General features: G+C 43.2%; 1 protein-coding gene across 1 annotated transcript; it reads right to left on the bottom strand.

Moving 5' to 3' along the window:
* Nucleotides 1-18,113: 18,113 nt before the first annotated feature.
* LOC134869253 (protein FAM200A-like) lies at nucleotides 18,114-21,005 on the bottom strand. Its single transcript, XM_063890740.1, has 2 exons — nucleotides 18,685-21,005; nucleotides 18,114-18,546 (listed from the first exon to the last, which is right to left on the bottom strand). The coding sequence occupies exon 1, from the start codon at nucleotides 20,767-20,769 to the stop codon at nucleotides 18,688-18,690; it is 2,082 nt and encodes a 693-aa protein (XP_063746810.1). The 5' UTR covers nucleotides 20,770-21,005; the 3' UTR covers nucleotides 18,114-18,546; nucleotides 18,685-18,687.
* Nucleotides 21,006-21,702: the final 697 nt, after the last annotated feature.

The raw sequence follows: 21,702 nt of genomic DNA, 5'->3' as shown, positions 1-21,702 counted from the left end.
TCAGAATAGGTGACGGCGGGACCCCCAATGGTGCAGGATCAGGTGTTGGCGGGACCCCCATCGGAACAGGTGAGGATGGGACCCCCAACGGAGCAGGTGTTAGCCGACTGGACATGCAAGACTGGAGTCAAGGCTGGGGTCGACTGGACAAGCGAGGCTGGAGTCGACTGGACAGGCGACTGGACAGACGAGACTGGAGTCAAGGCCGGAGTCAACTGGACAGGCAAGGCCAGAGTCGGGAGGAAAGGCGAGGCTTGTGTCGGCCGGGCCGCCGGCAGGACAGCAGGCGGGGCTGGAGTCGGCCGGGCCGCCGACAGGACAGCAGGCGGGGCTGGAGTCGGCCGGGCAGCCGACAGGACAGCAGGCGGGGCTGGAGTCGGCCGGGCCGCCGACAGGACAGCAGGCGGGGCTGGAGTCGGCCGGGCCGCCGACAGAACAGGAGTAGCTGGAGTCGGCCGGACTGCAGCTGGGAGCATGGCAGCCAGGGCGTGGCCTGAAAACATGGCTGCTAGGGCCGGAACTGCAGCCGGGTAGGCGGCTGCTAGAGTAAAACTTGAGCCGGAAGCGTGGCTGCAGAAGGCTTGGCTGCAGGATGCTTGGCTGTACGAGGCTTGGCTGCAGGAGGTTTGGCAGCAGGAGGCTCGGAAGGAGGAGCATGGGCTGGTAGCCGGACCCTGCGCCCCTTAGCAGACTGCTGTAGGCCCCGTGGACCTCCAAAGGCCAGGCGGAATCCCAAGAAGGGATTGGTGGCTGCTGTGAAACGAGGTTTAAGGAAAGGGTGCAGGCTTTCTGGGGAATTGACAAATGTCCTCAAATAGTCCGGCAGTGAGCTCTCCAACCATGGCTTATCTGCCAATTCCCGGCGTGCACGAGGAAGAGCTGCATCCTGAGCCTCTTTAGAACCTGCTCTCCTCCATAAACACATAAAATGTGGTATGAATACTCCACAATAGACTCCTCAAAATGTACTGCTGGATCAATATTAGGTTCAGTCATTCTGTCAGGGTTGGGGAAACTGGACCCAAGTGCAGTAAATCAAGGGAAAGCAGGTAAAGGTCAAAAACAAAAAGCGAGCTTTATTCAAAAGCTGTTGATGAAAACACGAAGCAAGGGTAACACAGGACATGAAAAACACTTAGCTCCAGACATGAAGGGCGACAGGAACAGGCATGTAACATGGACAAGATCAGGGAAGAAATGACGACGACCGAACAACAGACAAAAGGGAAACAGGGACTAAATACACAAGGGTAATCACAAGACGAGAGACAGCTGGAGAGGGGAGGAGAAACACAGGGGCAACAAGTGAACACAATAACACAATCAGCCACAGGAGGGAACCGCAGACAGGAAGTGAAGCTTAACATGACAGAAGTGGGGAAAACATTTCAAAATAAAACACACAACACAAAGACATGACAGATACGAAACAAGGATCCATAGCCGTGGGAAGATGATTTGGGTTGGGGGTGCTGAAGACTGAGAGGTGTTCCGATAGGCTAAATAAAAGACAGGCATACGTGTGCGCAATATTTAAACACCACACGATGTATTTCATTGTAAACCAGATAGGCTACTGTGATGTGAACACTAAAACAAAAGGCTACTTATTTCAATAAAAAAATGTTTACAGCTTTAAAGACGGTATTGTAAATGAGCGACTTCCGAAAAAACATTAAACCAAACAAGCATCAACAGAAACCTGCAGTGTTCTCAGGGGCAGGGAAGAATGCACAATATGTCTATTAGTATCTGTTGAGCTGTGGTGCACTACTGTTGCACAGATAACGTTGCATTCGGAGGAAAAGCATACACGGAGAGTGAATTATCTTTAGCCGTACTTGGCGTATTTATTCGGTGTGCTCTGACACATCAGTCTCACGGTCAGAGCTACTACGGCATCAACTACTACTGAACAAGCATTTAGTTCAACCTTTTATAGGCTGTACCTTAGAATCGCACACAACTGAGAACAGTTATTATATCTCAACAATCTCAACTGACATGAAAAACAAAAAAGTCAGCGTCGAACTATTTACAGTACACTGCTCGGCGGCAGCTGAGCTGATCAAATCAAGCGCTTACCGTTGGGCCTTTCACAGTACTACTCCAAACACGGACTGACGCTCAGGCGTCATGGAAATAAAATCTCTCATGAGCGCATTCATGTCCACATCGTCCATAATGTCTTTGTGGACATTCATCAATGAAAGATGCGTCAGCCTCTTCTGTGTCATTGTGGACCTTAACCAAGTCTTTAACCTTCTCAAAGTGGAGAACGATCGTTCCGATGAGGCCACTGATATTGGCAGAGCCAGACATAACTGGATGACTTTCTCAACCTCAGAAAAGAGAGCTCTCGTCTGTGGATGGAGATTACAAAGACGTGCTGCTACATCTTTAACTGTGGTGCACCGAGACTCCTTGGTGACAGTGTTCAGCATTTTAAGCTGGAGATCAAGGCGGCAGTTGTCCAGCTCCATAGGAAGCTGAAGGCTGTCCAAGTCCACTGTTTCTCCCTGTGCTGCTGCTATAACTGCCCTCTCTCTTTTCCCCGCTAGCGTCAAAGTCTCTTGGTCGAACCTTCTTTGAAGCTCCCCTGAAACTAGATCGACAGCCTCATAGAATTCCCGTTTCCAAGAGGCTGTTGGTGCGCTGCGAGTGAGTGCTTCTGGCTCTGCAGTTTGCCTAAATCGTGCCGGGGTTCTGCTCTCTCTCGTTTCTGGCATTTTGAGATCCATTCTTGAGGAATGTTCTTCCACCTTCTGAAACATCTGCACAACATTTGGGTCGTCTCGAAGGGCCGCAATGCTGTTTTTCAGTACATTTGCGCACTCAAGTGTGCCAAGCGCACTCATTGTGGAGCTCTGCAGCTTCCGTGCCACAGCCTCACACGGTTCAAACAGTGCCTGGCAACAGAGCAGGCCGAAGAGAGTTCTGCCTTTACGGGCTTGCTTCCACAGCCCGACAATCTTTGCTCTGCTGTCACCTCTTGTGGTTTTGTCATCTTTCAACAACGTTAGTGTGGCCAGCAGAGTGTTGTAAGATGAACATATGCGCCTGATGGCTGTGGCCCGCACACACCACCTGGTTGGGCACAGGCCTAGGATGTTAACTGCAACCTCGTCGCAACTACTGAAAAGCGATTCATAAAGCTGTTTACGCTTTGACGACTCTCGTATCACACCAGCAACACCCCGCACAAAGTTTAATGTATCGGCCACTAGGCCAACTTCGCAGGCGACTTCTTGGAGAACTAAATCAAGTGCGTGGTTGTTGCAGTGAATGTACATGGACAGAGGGCACAGTTCTTTCAGACGGGCCTGGACTCCTGAGAAACAGCCGGACATATTACTAGCGCCATCAAAACAATAAGCAATAAGTCTTTCAATCGGAATGTTCAGACTCAAAAACACATCCTTGATGCAAGAAAATAAAGTTTGTCCGGTAGAGTCAGGAGCATTATAAAAACCCAAAAACAAGCAATGCGCCTCCAGGCTGCTGTCAACAAACTGCAAACAACATGAGAACTGTTCTGTGGTGCTAATGTCAGTAGTGCCATCAGCAACTAGTCCATAAAACATGGATTCGGAAGAATTGGCGACAATGTTCCTCTGAATTGCATGCGCGAACTGTTGAATGATCTCGTTCTGTATGGTGTTTGACATCCAATTGTCTCGTCTCATAATCCACTCTCTTTCCTTCGGAAGATCATATGTTCGCTCCAGCATGTATCCAAACAGTATACCATCACGTGTAGTGTCTCCCCTGAACGGAATACCTTTGCTGCCCAAAAAACGAATACTTCTGAACAGTAGTTCCAAAACATGACGAGCAGTCGCCTGTTGTTTGCAAACCGCATCAGATAAGAGAGCGTTAATCGGTGTGCCTTCCAGTGCAGCAAGTCTCTGAATGGAGTCTGTGTGCAGTTTAGATTTTTCATGTTCGTTGAATTTTGAGGTAGCCTTACGCCAGTTTCCGAAACCACCCGACAGAAATGGGTTGTCTGCACGAACACTATCAGCATTGATCAGTCTTTTTTCTTTGGCTCTCAGGCAAGCAAAACACAAGACACGATCTATCTCTGGAACATAATGTAGCCACTTCCACCTGTTAAACCAGGATGGTGAAAATGTACGACTGTACGTTTCATTCCCACAACGTCGACCAGGAAAATTAAAGTTCAACGGTTGGAAAGGCTCAGTGGGTACACATCCACTGTCAGTGGCAGCAGCATTGTGCAGAGACGTGGCGGGCTTTGGAGGGCCGTTATTACCGTCATCATTTGTGTCAGTGATCTCTGCATCTTCTGAAACGGAGGATGAACTGCTGCTGCTAGCTGGATTTGTTTCCGTTTCTCCAATCTGGAGACACTCTGGTGGTGTAGACCTACTGGTTTTAGACACTGGTATTGGTAATCCACTGAAAAAATCTGAAATTCGTTTCTGTGCCATTTTAACGTTCAGGCTGCCATTTTAGCTTAAACAATCCCGTGGCTACTTCATATGACATCTGATATAACCAGAATGCACAGCGCTATCGAAAACGTTTTGAAGATTATTTTTGTAATAATTAAGAAACTGTATTAAACCATATTACACAACATAATTTTAAATTTTAGACGTTTTATGCATTTAATAGTTTATGTATTTTATCGTTAGTTTTTTTTTGTCAACTGGCGGGGCTGCTACGATATTCCAACTGTCGGGACCAGACCTCCAGCAGGTTGCTGCAGCACCCCCAGCACCCCTACTTCCCACGGCTATGCAAGGATCATGACAATTATCTGTTCCAAACTCCTCCAGAGGAACAGGGGCTTTGTGATCCCACAGGCAAAACCGGCGTCAGCTTCCACAAGAACTCTGAATGTAGGAAGACGCTGTGATGGAAGACAACATCGCTGGACTGAAACCATGCAAACCACTGTGCCAACGATGGACATACGCAGTAAAGTCCCAGTGACTATGGTGATGGTGAACACTGGCCGGTCACCGCAGGATGATGTCATCGATGATCAGAGGTTGAGGTGGCCATCTGGTTGCCAGGCAGCCTCTTTAGCTGCAGCTATCATTGTACAGCGCTGTGGATGGAGTCTTTAACAGAATTCTAATTTTTATATTATTATTTGCAGATCTGATGATGATGATGATGATGATGATGTTGAAATAAATTAAATTCTAAAAGATAACTCTGCTGGCTGCTGTTCTCATTGCTTATCAGTGGTGTCATTTGATTCAAAAGTTATCGCGTTATATAGTTTACAGTTTTCAAAGCTCGTTTTTTTTCTGGAAACCGAAACCTGTTGTGGTGGAAACTTCTGAAGCAATGGAGACGAAACAGAGAGACGCTGGAGAGCAGGAAGTTGATGTCAAAACACTGTTGGATTTATTCTGAGTTACGGCCGGAGAATTGACAAGACACTTGCGGTAGACACAAGTTGCCACAGCGGTTGCCGAACCAATTCTGAAGATCTCAGGGAGAGGAAGAGGTTTTAACTAGTTCTGAATGGGTAATCAGCATTCTCAGAGCAGCAGACTAAACAATCTAGGACATTACGTCTAACTTAAACTGTCATCCCGGCCACACATAAGGTGTCTACCGGAGCATCTGGGTCCAGATAAACTGGAGCTAGCTGTGCCTAAATAAAGCCAATCTTGGGTCAGCTTGAGCTTGTACCCGCAATGGAAACAACAAGGCTTTGGAAGCCCAGGCTGCCCCTCCTTAATGAAGACAACAGCACCTGCAAGGCTGTAGAGCCAGGTCGAAGGAGGACAGCGAGAAGAGATTCAAATGAGCTAAAGATTTACAAACTTACACAAAATATTCCAACACCTGTCACCTAGTGAGGTTTGATGTTTCCATTGCAAATCAACTTTTTATTTGGACATAAGTTGATAAGTCGGTTGGAAGATTACTTTTATTTATGTTTTATAAAGGCTAGATAATATAATTAAGAACCTCAGAAAAAAGCAGCTTTCTGAAAGAAGAGTGCGTTTTGTGTTTTACATTCGGGATAAAGCAGATGTTAAATTCTGCAGAGCAAGTAAAAAAATCAACTACTGTATGACAACCACACATATTATAACATTATAAGACATTTAGTGATGATACATAAAGAGTCTTAGCGATGTGGGCTGTCTGAATTATTTGTAAAATGTACCTTGTCCACTTCTATTGTAGAGAACACTTTTTCCGCAATACAAATATAACACCAAAGATGGAAGAAGTACTCAGATCTTGTACTTAAGTGAATGTAGAAGTACCAGAGTTTAGGAATACTCTATTATGAGTAAAATGCATTTAATGCAAATGTTACTAAAGTAAAAGTACAAAAGTATTGGCATCCAAACATACAGAAGATACCAAAAGTAAAAGTACTCATTCTGCAGATTGGCCCATTTCAGAAAAAATGTATGATGTGTTTTGATAATAATTATTGATGCATTTAAGTGTCATGAAAGCTGAGAGCTGAGAACATCGTCATGGAGCGTCCTGCAGGAGCTGAAGGTAATGTCCCTGTCTACAACACTCCTGATGAGGAAGAGTTAGGTGAGGTCAGAAACGCTTTCGAAGGATGAAGAAGAGGTTGCTGTTCTTGCAGGTTGTGGCCCTGGACTGATCGAAGAGGAGGAGGAAGAGGAGGAGGGAGAGGAGAAGGAAAGAAGAGCAGAAGGAGGAAGAGGAGGAAGACTGGACATCCGAAAATACTGGTCCTTGTCATCCGAGGAAGAAGACGAAGAAGAGGACCAAGATGAGGAAGAGGACACTGAAGATGAAGGGAATGCCGACATCGGACGTCTCTCCCCTCTTGTCCAGCAGCTCCCGCAGGTAAGTTTTTTGTTGGCATTTCTTCGGAACTTCCCCCCTGGACTTAGGTAAAAGTTGAGATAGTTATCATGAGAGGATAATTAACTAAAATGCACTTCATTTATTTTTAAATAACTGTCATGAAGCAGTATTTGAACCAACTTTGGTCATGGGTTTGTTTTAATACAAACATTTAAATATTGTAAGCCAGATTTGTAAAGGATTGTTCAACGCAATGAATGCCAACTTAGTTCAAAAAACCAGCATGCATAGTAATACAGAAATAGTTTTCACATGATTAAGTGAGAGTGTGTGTGAGGCAGTGCACACAATCTTAATGGCTGAAAATAACTGGCCTCTGATCTTAATACGTTCTGTCAATATCATGGTGTGTGACATTTACAAGAAATCTGGCTGAGCAGAGGTATGTGTGTCTGTCTGTGTGACAGAGTGTGTCACTATTGGAGTGTGTGTCTTTGAGTGTGTGTGTCTGTGTGTCAATTATTGTACATTTTTAGATTTTCATTTTCTATGTGTGAGAGATAGAGAGGGGCACAGAGGAATAGAGTGAGGGAGCACACCAGTGGCGTAGCTATACCTATTTTAGGTGAACTTCAGCCCACCTAAAAAAAAAAATCCCACCCAAATGAACATTTTGAAATTGAAAAGAAAAATGTATATATATATATATTTTTATGTCTCACATTAGTGTTGAGAGTTGTGCCCCCTCCCCTTACCAAGACCACACAGTTCTATTGAGTAGCCTCTTAATTTTGCTCTCAAAGTGCGCCATGCCAAGCATGCAATTCACTTTAAAATGTTTTTAAAAATCTGCCCGGGGAAGCATGCCCCCGGACCCCCCTAGAGGATGTGAAGTCCACCCCACTCAAACTTCAAAACTAGCTATGCCCCTGGAGCACACAGAAAGGGTGAGAGCAAAAGAGAAAGGGCATGAGAGAAGTGGGCGGACATACATCCACGATGTGTGTATGATGTGGCTCTTTGCAGTAACACAGTCAAATAATTGGCTCTTCGTCTCTGACTGGTTGGCCACCCCTGCTCTACAGTGACCCCGCTTTCATGATCTGGCCTCAGGTAAAGGTAGAAGAGACATCATCATTTCTAAAAGATCTGATCATATCGTTAGTGATATAAAATATTCAGTAGTTTAAATAAAATGTCTTCAATACGGTGGTGACAAAGGACTTATTAGACCAGGGGGACTACTTTATGTCGGATGTGTAGCTTGACCTTTGTGTGTTGTTCGGGTCAAATTGAACCGTTTTACGAAATGTTTAGTTTAACCTGAAACTCCATGGCCTAAGTTTATTTCCTGTAAAAAAACATGTTAGTTAAAACCAATTTTTTTACTTTTGCTAAAATGCCCCTACACATTTACGTCATTGGTAAGATGTTCATTACTACTGAGGCACACAGTCACAGAAACACTGCAAGGAACTCCCTCTCTCACTGTGTGTGTGTGTGTGTGTGTGTGTGTGTGTGTGTGTGTGTGTGTGTGTGTGTGTGTGTGTGTGTGTGTGTGTGTGTGTGTGTGTGTGTGTGTGTTGGTTATTTAACCTTTACATGTGTCTAAGAAGGCAGACTGCACCATCTCCATGTCAGACAGAGGCCTGTTGGCCCTGATGACAGGGAAGATGAATCCACTGTCTGTGAGTATTGAGTATGCTCTTTTGTATGTTTGGATCATTCAGATTATCAGAGAAGGCTGTAGTAAACCATTAACTCTACTAACCAATACAAACAATACATCATGCTATATCAACATTTCTCCTGTTTATACAATGTATTCATTTTTGGTTGTGTAAATGTAGGCCTGATATGGTTTTACTGTTTATGTATCTACTGTATGCCTCTTCTTTATGTCACCCAAACACACGGTTCATCACACACCACCCAATGCAGGATTGTTTTCTAATGGAATCTGTAATTTACTGTAAATCTATTTTTATTTATTATTTTATCACTATTCAAAGATGTTGAGGATGAAAAACATGGTGTGCATTTTGTCTCATGGCATGGGTAAATTCATGTTAGAATATGATATATATTGTAAAACACTCTGCTACTGTTAGTGTTGATGTTGTTAAATCTTCATTCTCCAGCAGTTTAGGCAACAGACCTCCTTTGATAGAGATTCAGAATATTGCATTAGTTTATTTTCTGGCTATACCATATATCATTTATATTTACTGTTTATGTCTACTATATGCCTTGTTGCAGTTATTTTCCATGTTTGCAACTTTACCATGCTTTTATAAAACCTCTGGATTATATGTGGCGAGGAATTTTGAGATAGCATTTTTATCTTTCCGTTCAGAAGGTTTTGATTCACCTTTCGTGTTACTGGTGTTTTTCAGCACTCTTTCCTGTGACTCAGTTTTAAATGTACCTTTTACAATCAACATGACATTTGACCCAAAATGTATTTGCAGTTATTCAGCCATGAGAGGCTTACATTTAATCAAGACAAGGAAAAGCAACAGCACTTAAATCATGGTATTTCTCCTTTGCATTGTGTGGCATCCCAACAGGTGGAGGGCAAAGGGTGACAGGGTCCACATCTGGAACAGAAAACTTGAAGCTCATCAGAACTGGTAGCTTCTTCTGATGAGTGAATCCCATGTGAAGCTGTTGAATGTCATCATCTACTGAAGGAAACATGATGCGTTGTAGAGTTTGGTTTTCCTTTACACCAGTGTTCCCTTTGTATGACCAAGCGCCAGTAGGAGGAGGTAATGGAACCTGACGTTGCAGTAAACTATCCACCTCTGGACAAGCAAACTTGAATCTCTTCACATCTGGTTGCTTGTTCTGACTAATGAATCCCATGTAACGTTGTTGAATGTCATCATCTACTGAAGGAGACATGATGCGTTTTACTCTTTGGTTTGCCTTTACAACAGTTTTCTCTCTGTGAGAACAAGCGTCAGTAGGAGGAGGTAATGGAACCTGACGTTGCTGTAAACTGTCAACATCTGGAAGAGAAAACTTGAAGTTCTTCACATCTGGTTGCTTTTTCTGATGAGTGAAAGCCCTTTCACTGAGAGGCTGGGGCACCAGACATGACACCTCATCGTCCAAAGAAGGAAACCTAATAATGCTTAAATCTGGGTACCTCTTCTCTTGGAAATGTCCAATATTGTCTTTGTGAGACCAAGCGTCAGTAGGAGGAGGTAATGGAACATGACATTGCTGTAAACTGTCAACATCTGGAAGAGAAAACTTGAAGTTCTTCACATCTGGTTGCTTTTTCTGATGAGTGAAAGTCCTTTCACTGAGAGGCTGGGGCACCAGACATGACACCTCATCGTCCAAAGAAGGAAACCTAATAATGCTTAAATCTGGGTACCTCTTCTCTTGGAAATGTCCAATATTGTCTTTGTGAGACCAAGCGTCAGTAGGAGGAGGTAATGGAACATGACATTGCTGGAAACTGTCCAACTCTGAAACAGAAAACTTGAAGCTCATCAGAACTGGTAGCTTTTTCTGATGAGTGAATCCCATGTGACGCTGTTCAATGTCATCATCTACTGAAGGAAACATGATGCGTTGTACACTTTGGTTTTCCTTTACACCAGTGTTCCCTTTGTATGACCAAGCGTCAGTAGGAAGAGGTAATGGAACATGACGTTGCTGTAAACTGTCAACAGCTGGAAGAGAAAACTTGAAGTTCGTCACATCTGGTTGCTTCTTCTGATGAATGAAAGCCCTTTCACTGAGAGGCTGGGGCACCAGACATGCCACCTCATCGACCAGAGAAGGAAACCGTATGACAGACATTTCAGCCTTGGTCTTGCCACCGCTGATCCTCTGGTCCAACTCAGTAGCTCGGGGTCTTGGTGGAGGCAAAAGGTGGGGACATTTTGGATCATCCTGCAAAGAAGGAAACCTAATAATGCTTAAATCTGGGTACTTCTTCTCTTGGAGGTGTCCAGTGTTCTCTTTGTTAGACCAAGCATCAGTAAGAGGAGGTAATGGAACATGACGTTGCTGTAAACTGTCAACATCTGGAACAGAACACTTGAATCTTTTCACATCTGGTTGCTTGTTCTGACTAATGAATCCCACGTGACGTTGTTGAATGTCATCATCTACTGAAGGAGACATGATGCGTTTTACTCTTTGGTTTTCCTTTACAACAGTGTTCTCTCTGTGAGACCAAGCGTCAGTAGGAGGAGGTAATGGAACCTGACGTTGCTGTAAACTGTCAACATCTGGAAGAGAAAACTTGAAGTTCGTCACATCTGGTTGCTTCTTCTGATGAATGAAAGCCCTTTCACTGAGAGGCTGGGGCACCAGACATGACACCTCATCGACCAGAGAAGGAAACCGTATGACAGACATTTCAGCCTTGGTCTTGCCACCGCTGATCCTCTGGTCCAACTCAGTAGCTCGGGGTCTTGGTGGAGGCAAAAGGTGGGGACATTTTGGATCATCCTGCAAAGAAGGAAACCTAATAATGCTTAAATCTGGGTACTTCTTCTCTTGGAGGTGTCCAGTGTTCTCTTTGTTAGACCAAGCATCAGTAAGAGGAGGTAATGGAACATGACGTTGCTGTAAACTGTCAACATCTGGAACAGAACACTTGAATCTTTTCACATCTGGTTGCTTGTTCTGACTAATGAATCCCACGTGACGTTGTTGAATGTCATCATCTACTGAAGGAGACATGATGCGTTTTACTCTTTGGTTTTCCTTTACAACAGTGTTCTCTCTGTGAGACCAAGCGTCAGTAGGAGGAGGTAATGGAACCTGGCGTTTCTGTAAACTGTCAACATCTGGAACAGAACACTTGAAGTTCATCAGAACTGGTTGCTTTTTCTGATGAGTGAAAGCCCTTTCACTGAGAGGCTGAGGCACCAGACAGGCCACCTCATCGTTCAGAGAAGGAAACCCTGTGACACACACTTCAGGCTTGGTCTTGTCACCGCTGATCCCCTGGTTCAACTCTGTAGCTTTGGGACTTGGTGGAGGCAACAGGTGGGGACATTTTGGATCTTCCTCCAAAGAAGAAAACCCAATACTTTTAAAATCTGGGTACCTCTTCTCTTGGAAGTGTCCAGTGTTCTCTTTGTGAGACCAAGCGTCAGTAGGAGGAGGTAATGGAACATGACGTTGCTGTAAACTGTCCACATCTGGAACAGAACACTTGAAGTTCATCAGAACTGGTTGCTTGTTCTGACTAATGAATGCCATGTGACGTTGTTGAATGTCATCATCTACTGAAGGAAACATTGTGTGTTGCACATTTTGCATTTCCTTTACAACGGTGTTCTCTTTGTGTGACCAAGCGTCAGTAGGAGGAGGTAATTGAACCTGGCGTTTCTGTAAACTGTCAACATCTGGAACAGAACACTTGAAGTTCATCAGAACTGGTTGCTTTTTCTGATGAGTGAAAGCCCTTTCACTGAGAGGCTGATGCACCAGACAGGCCACCTCATCGTTCAGAGAAGGGAACCCTGTGACACACACTTCAGGCTTGGTCTTGTCACCGCTGATCCCCTGGTTCAACTCTGTAGCTTTGGGACTTGGTGGAGGCAACAGGTGGGGACATTTTGGATCCTCCTCCAAAGAAGAAAACCCAAGACTTTTCAAATCTGGGTACTTCTTCTCTTGGAAGTGTCCAGTGTTCTCTTTGTGAGACCAAGCGTCAGTAGGAGGAGGTAATGGAACATGACGTTGCTGTAAACTGTCCAGATCTGGAACAGAACACTTGAAGTTCATCAGAACTGGTTGCTTGTTCTGACTAATGAATGCCATGTGACGTTGTCGAATGTCATCATCTACTGAAGGAAACATTGTGTGTTGCACATTTTGCATTTCCTTTACAACAGTGTTCTCTTTGTGTGACCAAGCGTCAGTAGGAGGAGGTAATTGAACCTGGCGTTTCTGTAAACTGTCAACATCTGGAACAGAACACTTGAAGTTCATCAGAACTGGTTGTTTTTTCTGATGAGTGAAAGCCCTTTCACTGAGATGCTGAGGCACCAGACATGCCACCTCATCGTCCAGAGAAGGAAACCCTAAGTGTTTGAGTTCCAGCAGCTTCTTCTTCTCAGGAGTGTTTCCTGTGTCCAACACATCAGGAAGTGGACTTGGAAGACGTGGAATCTCATGAGGTGACACATTGGGATGCTTTGAGTTGGTGTTTTTGTCCAAAGAATGAAACTCAATGCTTTTCAGAATCTTCTCATGACAGTGCAGCATATAAAGAAGAGCCTCGATAGGAGGAGTACTTGGAGGCAGTGGGACATCACAAGCCATTACACCGAGAGGCTGGGTCATTAAACTTGCCACTTCCTCATCTGGAGAACGAAACCTGATGGGTTTGTCATCAGTGTACTTCTTCTCCCAAGTGTTGCTCTTGTTCAACACCGCAGGTGAAGATCTTGGAGGCAGAGGACCATCACAGTCTGTCAGATTGAGACATTGGGACATCAGAGAAGCCATTTCATCATCCAGAGAAGGAAACCCTGTGTTCGATGACTGTGGGTACATCTTTTCATGGCGGATGTCAGCAGGTAGAGGGCTTGGAGTCAGTGAAACATCACAAGCCTTTTCTGTGTAAGGCTGGTTCATAAAACAGGAAACCTCATCATCCACTAAAAGAAACCCAATGTGTTTTAGATCCAGCAGCTTCTTCTCAGGAGTGTTTCCTGTGTCCAACACATCAGGAAGTGGACTTGGAAGACGTGGAATCTCATGAGGTGACACATTGCGATGCTTTGGGTCGGTGTTTTCATCCAAAGAATGAAACCCAGTGCTTTTCAGAATCTTCTCATGACAGTGCAGCATATAAAGAAGAGCCTCGATAGGAGGAGTACTTGGAGGCAGTGGGACATCACAAGCCATTACACCGAGAGGCTGGGTCATTAAACTTTCCACTTCCTCATCTGGAGAAGGAAACCTGGTGGTTTTCTGAACGGAGTACTTCTTCTCCCGAGTTTTGCTCTTGTTCAACACAGCAGCTGTAGATCTTGGAGTCAGAGGAACATCCCAGGCTGTCAGATTGAGACACTTGGACATCAGAGAAGGAAACCCTATGTTCGATGAATGTGGGTACATCTTGTCATGGCTGATGTCAGCAGGTGGAGGGCTCGGAGACAGTGGGATCTCCTCAGCGAGAAAGTGTTTTTTTGGCTGAGGGTGTTCAGTAGCTGCTACTTGAAAACTGCAAGAAATCCAATGAAAACATGCTTAGTGTCAGAATATTAGTTGCCAACACTATGACTATTACAATGCGCACCAGATATGATCTTACATATATAATATTTGCACTTATGGGAACTGTAACGTGAGGCTTACCTTTTCGTTTTATCATCAGGACCTGCCCTGTTGTGCATTTTGTCATGTGGTCGAAAGACACTTTGGTTTAGACCGGACGTAATACATGCCAATTGGTCATTCATAGAAGGAAACCCTATGTTGGATGAATGCGGGTACATCTTCTCAAGGCTGATGTCAGCCGGTGGAGGGCTTGGGAGCAGTGGTAGCTTCTCAGCGAGAACGTGTTTCTTTGGCTGAGGTTGTTCAGGAGCTGCCTTTTGAAAGCTGCACGAAATCCAATAAAGACATGCTTAATGTCAAAACCTCAGTTTCCAACCTTTTTTGAAAACTATGATGTGCTCAAGACCACATCTTACAAATCTTATATTTGAAATCAATTTTAATTCAAGTCTAATGCTAGACTTACCAGAGAGTGTTCGTATAAGGACCCGCCTTATTTTGCAATGTGCTGAGACGTGACCCAGAGCCTCTTTGGTAGAGGTGATGGCCGTTTGCCTAATTAAAGATACACTTGTGTTTGTTGATCTTTTTTCCACGGCAACAATTGATACAACATTTACACATTCAGATACACGCACACACAAGGTGATATAAAACTGAAACTTGTTGAATTAATTGTGAATATCATTTTGTGTTTGAAAAAGCTGAAAGTGAGAAGAGTATCTTACCAAAGGCTGAGCATTTCTCAGGCGCTGCTTGGACCAAAGGTCCATGATGGACTTGGTCCCACAATCTGTAAAACATCAGAAGATACTGTCAGAAAGGTTATACTGTTGAGTACCTTATATTTAAACATTTTTACATTATATACCTCAAACTGCTTGTTTAAAACAACATCTATGCATATTCAAAACGGAAAATGTAATCTTTTGAAGGAAAGATCCTCCAAGCCTTACCTCAGTGAAGTATTTCAATCTTCCTGGTGCCAACAAGCTGCCAATTGGTCGAAATATGTGTTGTTCAGTAAAATGTTTGGAGTGTGAAGTTCACAGGGATCAAAGTACGTAGTGTGTCTCAGTTGTGTTGCAGTGAGTAGACAGGATCAGAACTGAGTCTCTGTGCTCCTCTGTGTTCCGGAGTGCATTTGTTACAGATCAAGAGAAACAGAATCAGAGTCGGAATCACAAACGGAACCAGAGTGACTTCATTCATTCCACAGAGGGGAAATGTACATTTGTCACAGCAAATAAAGAGACAAAGATAAAGACAAAGCTTAATAACAATCAAGAAGCCTAATACACGGACAAAATGTGCAGTGGCACCAAAGTAGCTACAACTTATGACATTTGGAAAATAAATAGATGTAAAAATAGATGTAAAAAAAGCTATGGTTCCAATTTTCAGTTCTGGGTCAGATTTATTGTGTATCAATAAGTATCTCGTACCATCTAATCGGAGATACAGGGTCCTACGATTCAATAAAGTCAGACTGAAGCAATCCTTTGGGAACCAGTCAATCCTAACAGTAAACACAGAGCTTAATCCCAGGTCAAATGCATGCTAAAGGGTCTTTGAGCATGTTTCTCTGTGATGGTGATGTTATGTTAAATGTTTGTTTTTCATGTACAGTATTTTTCTTGATATTTTATATCTGTGATGCAAATCAAATTTCAGACTTGATCTTTCCATTATAGTTTTATCATATCGTATTATCGCATCGTATCAGTGGGTTTGAAACAGGAATATCTGATCCCAGCCTTTTTTAAATAAAAGGCTGGGATCAGATGCTGGTTGGGCGTGGTGTGTTTTTTTAAATTTCCAAGCACATTCACAAGCTCAAACTTTTACACCCTTTTTTGTTTTACATTTTTTTTTTATCTCAACAATCCCAAAATGATACAATGGCAGATCCTACAATCAAGACAAAACATAGAAAACCCACAGAGCGAAGATAGCAAAACAGAAAAAAAAAAAAACAGAAAGTAGGGACCAGTTCATAACAAACTCATCAACTGGTCCTCTTTGCACATGTGATAATCTCTCCAAAATTGTACAATGTGCTATTTTTACATTTCAAGCATAATAAAGAAGAACACATAGGATCATATCCACATTGAATAGCTGGGGTTACATTACATTACATTTGGCTGACGCTTTTATCCAAAGCGACTTACAATAAGAGCAAAAAACAAAGAGAATCAAACTCCGAACAACAAGGAATGTGCAGATATATTCACTTCAACAAGTCACACCATTGTAAGTGCTGGTGAATTTGATTTTTTTTTTGTTGCACAAATTGAATTGGTTACATGTAGTCTGTGAATAGTCTTATATAGACTCTCATAGGATTTGTTAAAATATGTTACAACAATTTCAATACATTTTGCAGATGTACTTTATAATCTAATGGGTGACTGGCCGTGAACCGTCCATTATGGATATCTTATTCTAAATACAATGATGAGGTTTTCTGGCCAGCAGAGAGCAGTGTTCTCCTGATTAGTGGCTGTTATAGATCTAAATTCACTAAACTGTGAGCTTGAAGCCACTCAGACTACAGAAAGAGGGCAGACAGAATATTAAACAATAACAGAAGAGCTTCGTCTGGCTTCCACTCGGGTCACAGCTGTATACTGATGAGATTTCCTGTTGTTTGCCTTCACTCATTTACTGAGCTATCCTCTTTCAAAAGTAAAGAGACAAAATAATGCAGTTATGTCTCTCCTCTGGCTGTCTGAATTAATCATATCCAGGAGTTATTCATATTATCGCCAGCTTTTGTATCCATCTGAATATAACATTGTATAGAGTGTCTGTTGAGAGGAATTCACTTTTGTAAAGGACATTTTGAATATGTATTCCCTCACTTTGAATATGTTTCCCCTCACATTTTGTCAGTCAGTACTCTGTATCATTTATACTGACAAAACATTGTAGGAACATGTGGTAACCGTTAACCATGACCTGTTTCTGTGTCAGTTATATGACTGTAATGCAATGTTATGTTTTATGTGATAAAACATGCTTGGGTCAGCACTCCTCTTACAAAATGTAAACCATAGCAGCAAGGATTGCCATGCCAACCTCATGTTACAGCACTTCTGAAAGGCAGATAACACAACGGACCCCCTCCCCCGTTTTCACGTAAAACTTTTTGGAAAGATCCTATAGCTATACTATAGAACTGTGGAAAATAGTATACACTGCAGTGCATAGGAAGGAATTTATTTTATTGTATTTACAACATCGCCCACTCTGATTTATCTATATGGCTTTGAAATAACCACAGGAATTACATCTGCACAGCATCTAGTGAAAACGACAGCCAAATAAATTATATAAAAATAGATAATTGTGTTAGATTATAAAGTGAATTTAAGAACTATTTAAACATTTAAAATGTGATTATTAGTCGTTGAACTATGTCGATTTAAAAATGTTTTTAATGAAAATCTATGTAAACTAATCTTGAAACTTTTCTGCAGTGGCCCCACTTTGAGAATCACTGGATTGCACAACTCAAGAAAGTTTCAAATGGTTTCTTATTGATCTCCATTACATACCAAAGAAGAATGGAAATGGAAACTTATTGCTGTATGTGAGGATTAGAAAAATCAATTATAAATGTTTGATTTAACAAAGGGAGAGTGTATTTTCAAGCAACATAAATAAGTCCAATATTAAAAGCAGTATTCAGGTTGTTATTGTCCTTCATGTTTTGAGGTGATTTTGCGAAGCTTTTGTGTTCATTCTTCCATCTGTTGAAATCAGGCTTACACTTGAAATACTTTATATGAATAAAGTTTCTGCTCAACGAAATCAAGTTGTTTATCAAAAACTTCAATTCTTGGTCTTTCATAAGCCCTCAGTTTTATTCACATCACATTTGGAGCGTTTTTCAATCAATGACAATGTATTACCACACTCCCACTCATCCATCTGACATCGGGCAGTGACGCCGAAGCGCTGAACGGGGAGTGAGCGAGGAGTGAGGGAGCCGAACTCGTGGTTAGGGCGGTTGGCATAAACCGATTTGTGACTGGGTCTGGATTAGTTTAAGGCAGGGGTTTTCAACTGGTTTTGTCCCAGGGACCACCATTCGGACTAGAAAGCAATCCGCGGCCCACTGATGTGCCTGCGCGTGCGCGTGTGTATTTGGTGTTACATGCATAGCTCAATGCATGAAACATGAAAGAGAGGCCACGCAGATTTTATAATAATAAAAGTAGATTTATTAAATTAAATTAAATTAAAGATTATTTTAAAGAAAGAATAAAGAATAATAAAGTGTTGTGCAATTCAGTATTGGGAAAAGTAACTAAAAATGTCATGCAAAGTCAGTCTAGGTGTGTGACAAAACAACAACGGAGAACAAAAATCCAACAACACCGGAGAACCAAAATCCAACAAATGAAGACCAAGGCAGCCTCAACTGCTGGCTGGTCAGGGCTTTTATAACCCAGCCAGGACAGACCTGTCACCAATCACCTGCTGTAGAGACAGAGAGATTGAGAAAAGCAGAGAGAGATTGAGAAAAGCAGGGAGAGAGAACAGGCTTACCATTAACACAGGGCGGGGCCTAAACCCGCCAGGGTCGTAACAGTGAAAACATGGGAGAATTAGGCCTACCTGTCAGTGTGATATCTGGGCGTGGTGAAGTCCACACAGCCTGTCTATTCGTGGCGAAATGGTAGACAGAGACAGTCTCATGTCATTCTCTGGATCAAGCCTAGCCCTGTACTTATTCTTTAAGTACGCCAGTGTAGAAAAACCACTCTCACACAGGTATGTGGTTGGAAAGGGCAAAAGACACCTCATTGCTTTTGCAGCAAGCTGTGGAAATTCTGTCTGGCAACTTATCCAGAATTTAACAAGGGGCTGTGTGTCGTACATATGCCTCCTGACAGAGTCTGTGGACATCTCAATCAGCTTATCCTCTTCCACAGCCGTCAGACTTGACCCTACTGATGCATCGTCACTGAATGGGAGCAGGATCCACTTGCTGTCACGGCGCCACTCTTCCGAATCAGTGAAGTACTTTGCGAATTGACGCACAAGCTTCCTCAAATGCTCACATATAGTGTCGTTGATGTCAGTGCTGTCAGGGTATTCCTCAACTGAAGGAAACATCGCCAAGTTATTGCTCTCCACTCGTTCGATCCACTTTGACATTTTTTTCACAAATGCGTCGAGCTTCTCGTAGAGCTGCATGACGTTTGCATCTCTCCCTTGCATGGAGCTGTTCAACTTGTTCAGCTCTGCAAAAACATCTGTGAGGTACGCCAGCTTAGTTAACCAGTAACTATCGTTGAAATTGGAAGCCAGATCAGAATGCTTCTCGCACAAGAACTCGTAGATAGCTCCGCGTAGTTCAAACACACGGGCGAGCACAGCGCCGCGAGACAGCCAACGCACCTCTGAATGATAAAGGAGAGAGCTGTGTTCACTTCCCAAGTCATGGCATAGGGATGAAAACAGGCGTGTATTCAATGCGTTTCGTTTTATGAAGTTGACCGTCTTGACAACGACATCAAACACACCACTGAGCTCAACACTGAGATCTTTGGAGGCGAGAGCCTCTCTATGAATCAGGCAGTGTGTCCAAATTACCCCCGGAGCCACCCTCCTTACATGCGCAAACAGTCCAGTCTTGCTGCCACTCATGGCTCGGGCCCCATCGCTGCATAATGCAACGCACCTCTGCCACGAGATATTGTGCTCCGTGAAAAAATCGTCCAGTGCTTTAAATATTTCTACACCGGTAGTTCGCCCGGGCAGTGGTTTGCAAAAAAGAAATTCCTCGCACATAGTGCCACTGTCCTCGTATCGCACAAATGTTAACAGTTGCGCATCATTAGTAACATCTGTCGTCTCGTCGATTTGAAGGGAAAACAGAACTGTCTGAAGTTTTGCCATCAGCTGGTCTTTGACATCATTTGCCATTTCCCCAATTCGTCTTCCGATTGTGTTGTCTGACAACGGAATAGTTTTTAATTTGTTGGCACATTCTTCGCTTACCATAGCTCTGCACATATCTATGGCTGCTGGCAATATAAGCTGCTCTGCAATGGTATGGGGCTTCTTACTTTTTGCAACCCTGAGAGCGACCAGATACGATGCTTTCAGTGCGTTTTCATTTATTTTTGCACTCTTCCTCATGGTAGCCTGCTGTCCTTTGAAATCACGCAACATCTGTTGCATGTACTCAACGGGTTTGGCCTTCAAGTGGACGTGATGCGTCTCCATATGCCGCGTAAGTTTCGACGGCTTCATAGCTTCATTACAGAGAATTGTTGAACATACGAAACACAGTGGTACCTCCTCTCCTGCTCTGTCTGTCGTCACTGTGAATCCATATTTAACATATTCCTCATTGTATTTTCTTTTTCGTCTTTTTTGCGAAGTTGACGCTTCGGAAGCCTGTCCTTGCCCTATCGTGGCGGCCTGTCCCTCTGTCGTGGCAGCCTGACCCTCTGTCATGGCAGCCTGTCCCTCTGGCACTTTCCTCACTACAAAACGATCCATTGGTGCTAGATATATAGCTAGACTAGTACATATGTAACAAATGTTTGCTGTACTACAACCTATCTTAAAATACTCTCGTCGGCTATGCTTATAAATGTGTGTCAACTTTGCTCGCAAGACTGTACGTAATGAATAATAAGTGAGGTTAGCGACGCAACTCATTACCATTAGCGAATCACAGGCTACCATAGACTGGATAGGCGCAAGGCTACATTCTGTCAGCTTGAATTTCCTTTATATTATTTTAAACATATTTTTCACGATATGTAACGGTATTCTGGAAATGTGTTGAAATATCAAAGCGAATTTATATTAAAAAAAAACAATGGTGAACTGATCAACATAGGCTCTTGTCACGGACCACATGCAATGCCGCCGCGGACCACCAGGGGTCCGCGGACCACCGGTTGAAAACCCCTGGTTTAAGGCATGAATAGCGATATAGAGGAGGATGAGCTTGTAGATGAAGCAAGGAAGATGTATACGTCACTACTTTTGGAAGTTAAAGAACAGCGATTCCCTGAGAGAGTAATGATAGGCTTCATGAGGTTTTACGGCTGAGAGTTTATTCCTCCCCCGATCAGATGCTTTAAATGTCAGAGGTATGGCCATGTAGCAGCAGTGTGTAAAGGTAGTCAGAGGAGTGGAAGGTGTGGGGGAAATCATGAGTATGGTCAGTGCGGGGAAGAGGTGAGAAAATGTTGCAATTATGGCGGGGATCATACTGCTGCCTATGGGGGTTGTCCAGCTAGGAAAAAGGCTTTTGAAGTGCAGCAGGTGAGAGTAGCTAGGAAGCTTTCTTATGCTGATGCCGTGAAAGAGGTTGAGAAAGAGAGCAAGTAAACAAATTAAATCCAGAATAACATGCAGGGTGAAATCATGATTAATTCAGAACGTTTGGTACTGCCTATACTATGTGATAAACTGTACTGAACAAGCCAAAAACAAGACAGAGAAAATCAGAATCATAGTGAAGGCTGCTGCTAAGTTCCTAAATTTGAGTAATTTATCTTGGGAAAAGATAAGTGCTGATCTTAACAAGATAGACAAAGCACCTAAGGCTATTCCTCCATCACCATTGACAAGTCAAAAGTAGTGGTTTTGCAATGGAATGCTATAAGT

This window comes from Eleginops maclovinus, chromosome 9, assembly GCF_036324505.1.
Source record: "Eleginops maclovinus isolate JMC-PN-2008 ecotype Puerto Natales chromosome 9, JC_Emac_rtc_rv5, whole genome shotgun sequence".
In the NCBI taxonomy this organism is placed as follows: Eukaryota; Metazoa; Chordata; class Actinopteri; order Perciformes; family Eleginopidae; genus Eleginops; species Eleginops maclovinus.
Note: the sequence above shows the minus strand (reverse complement) of the source record. Positions and strands in the feature narration are given on the sequence as shown.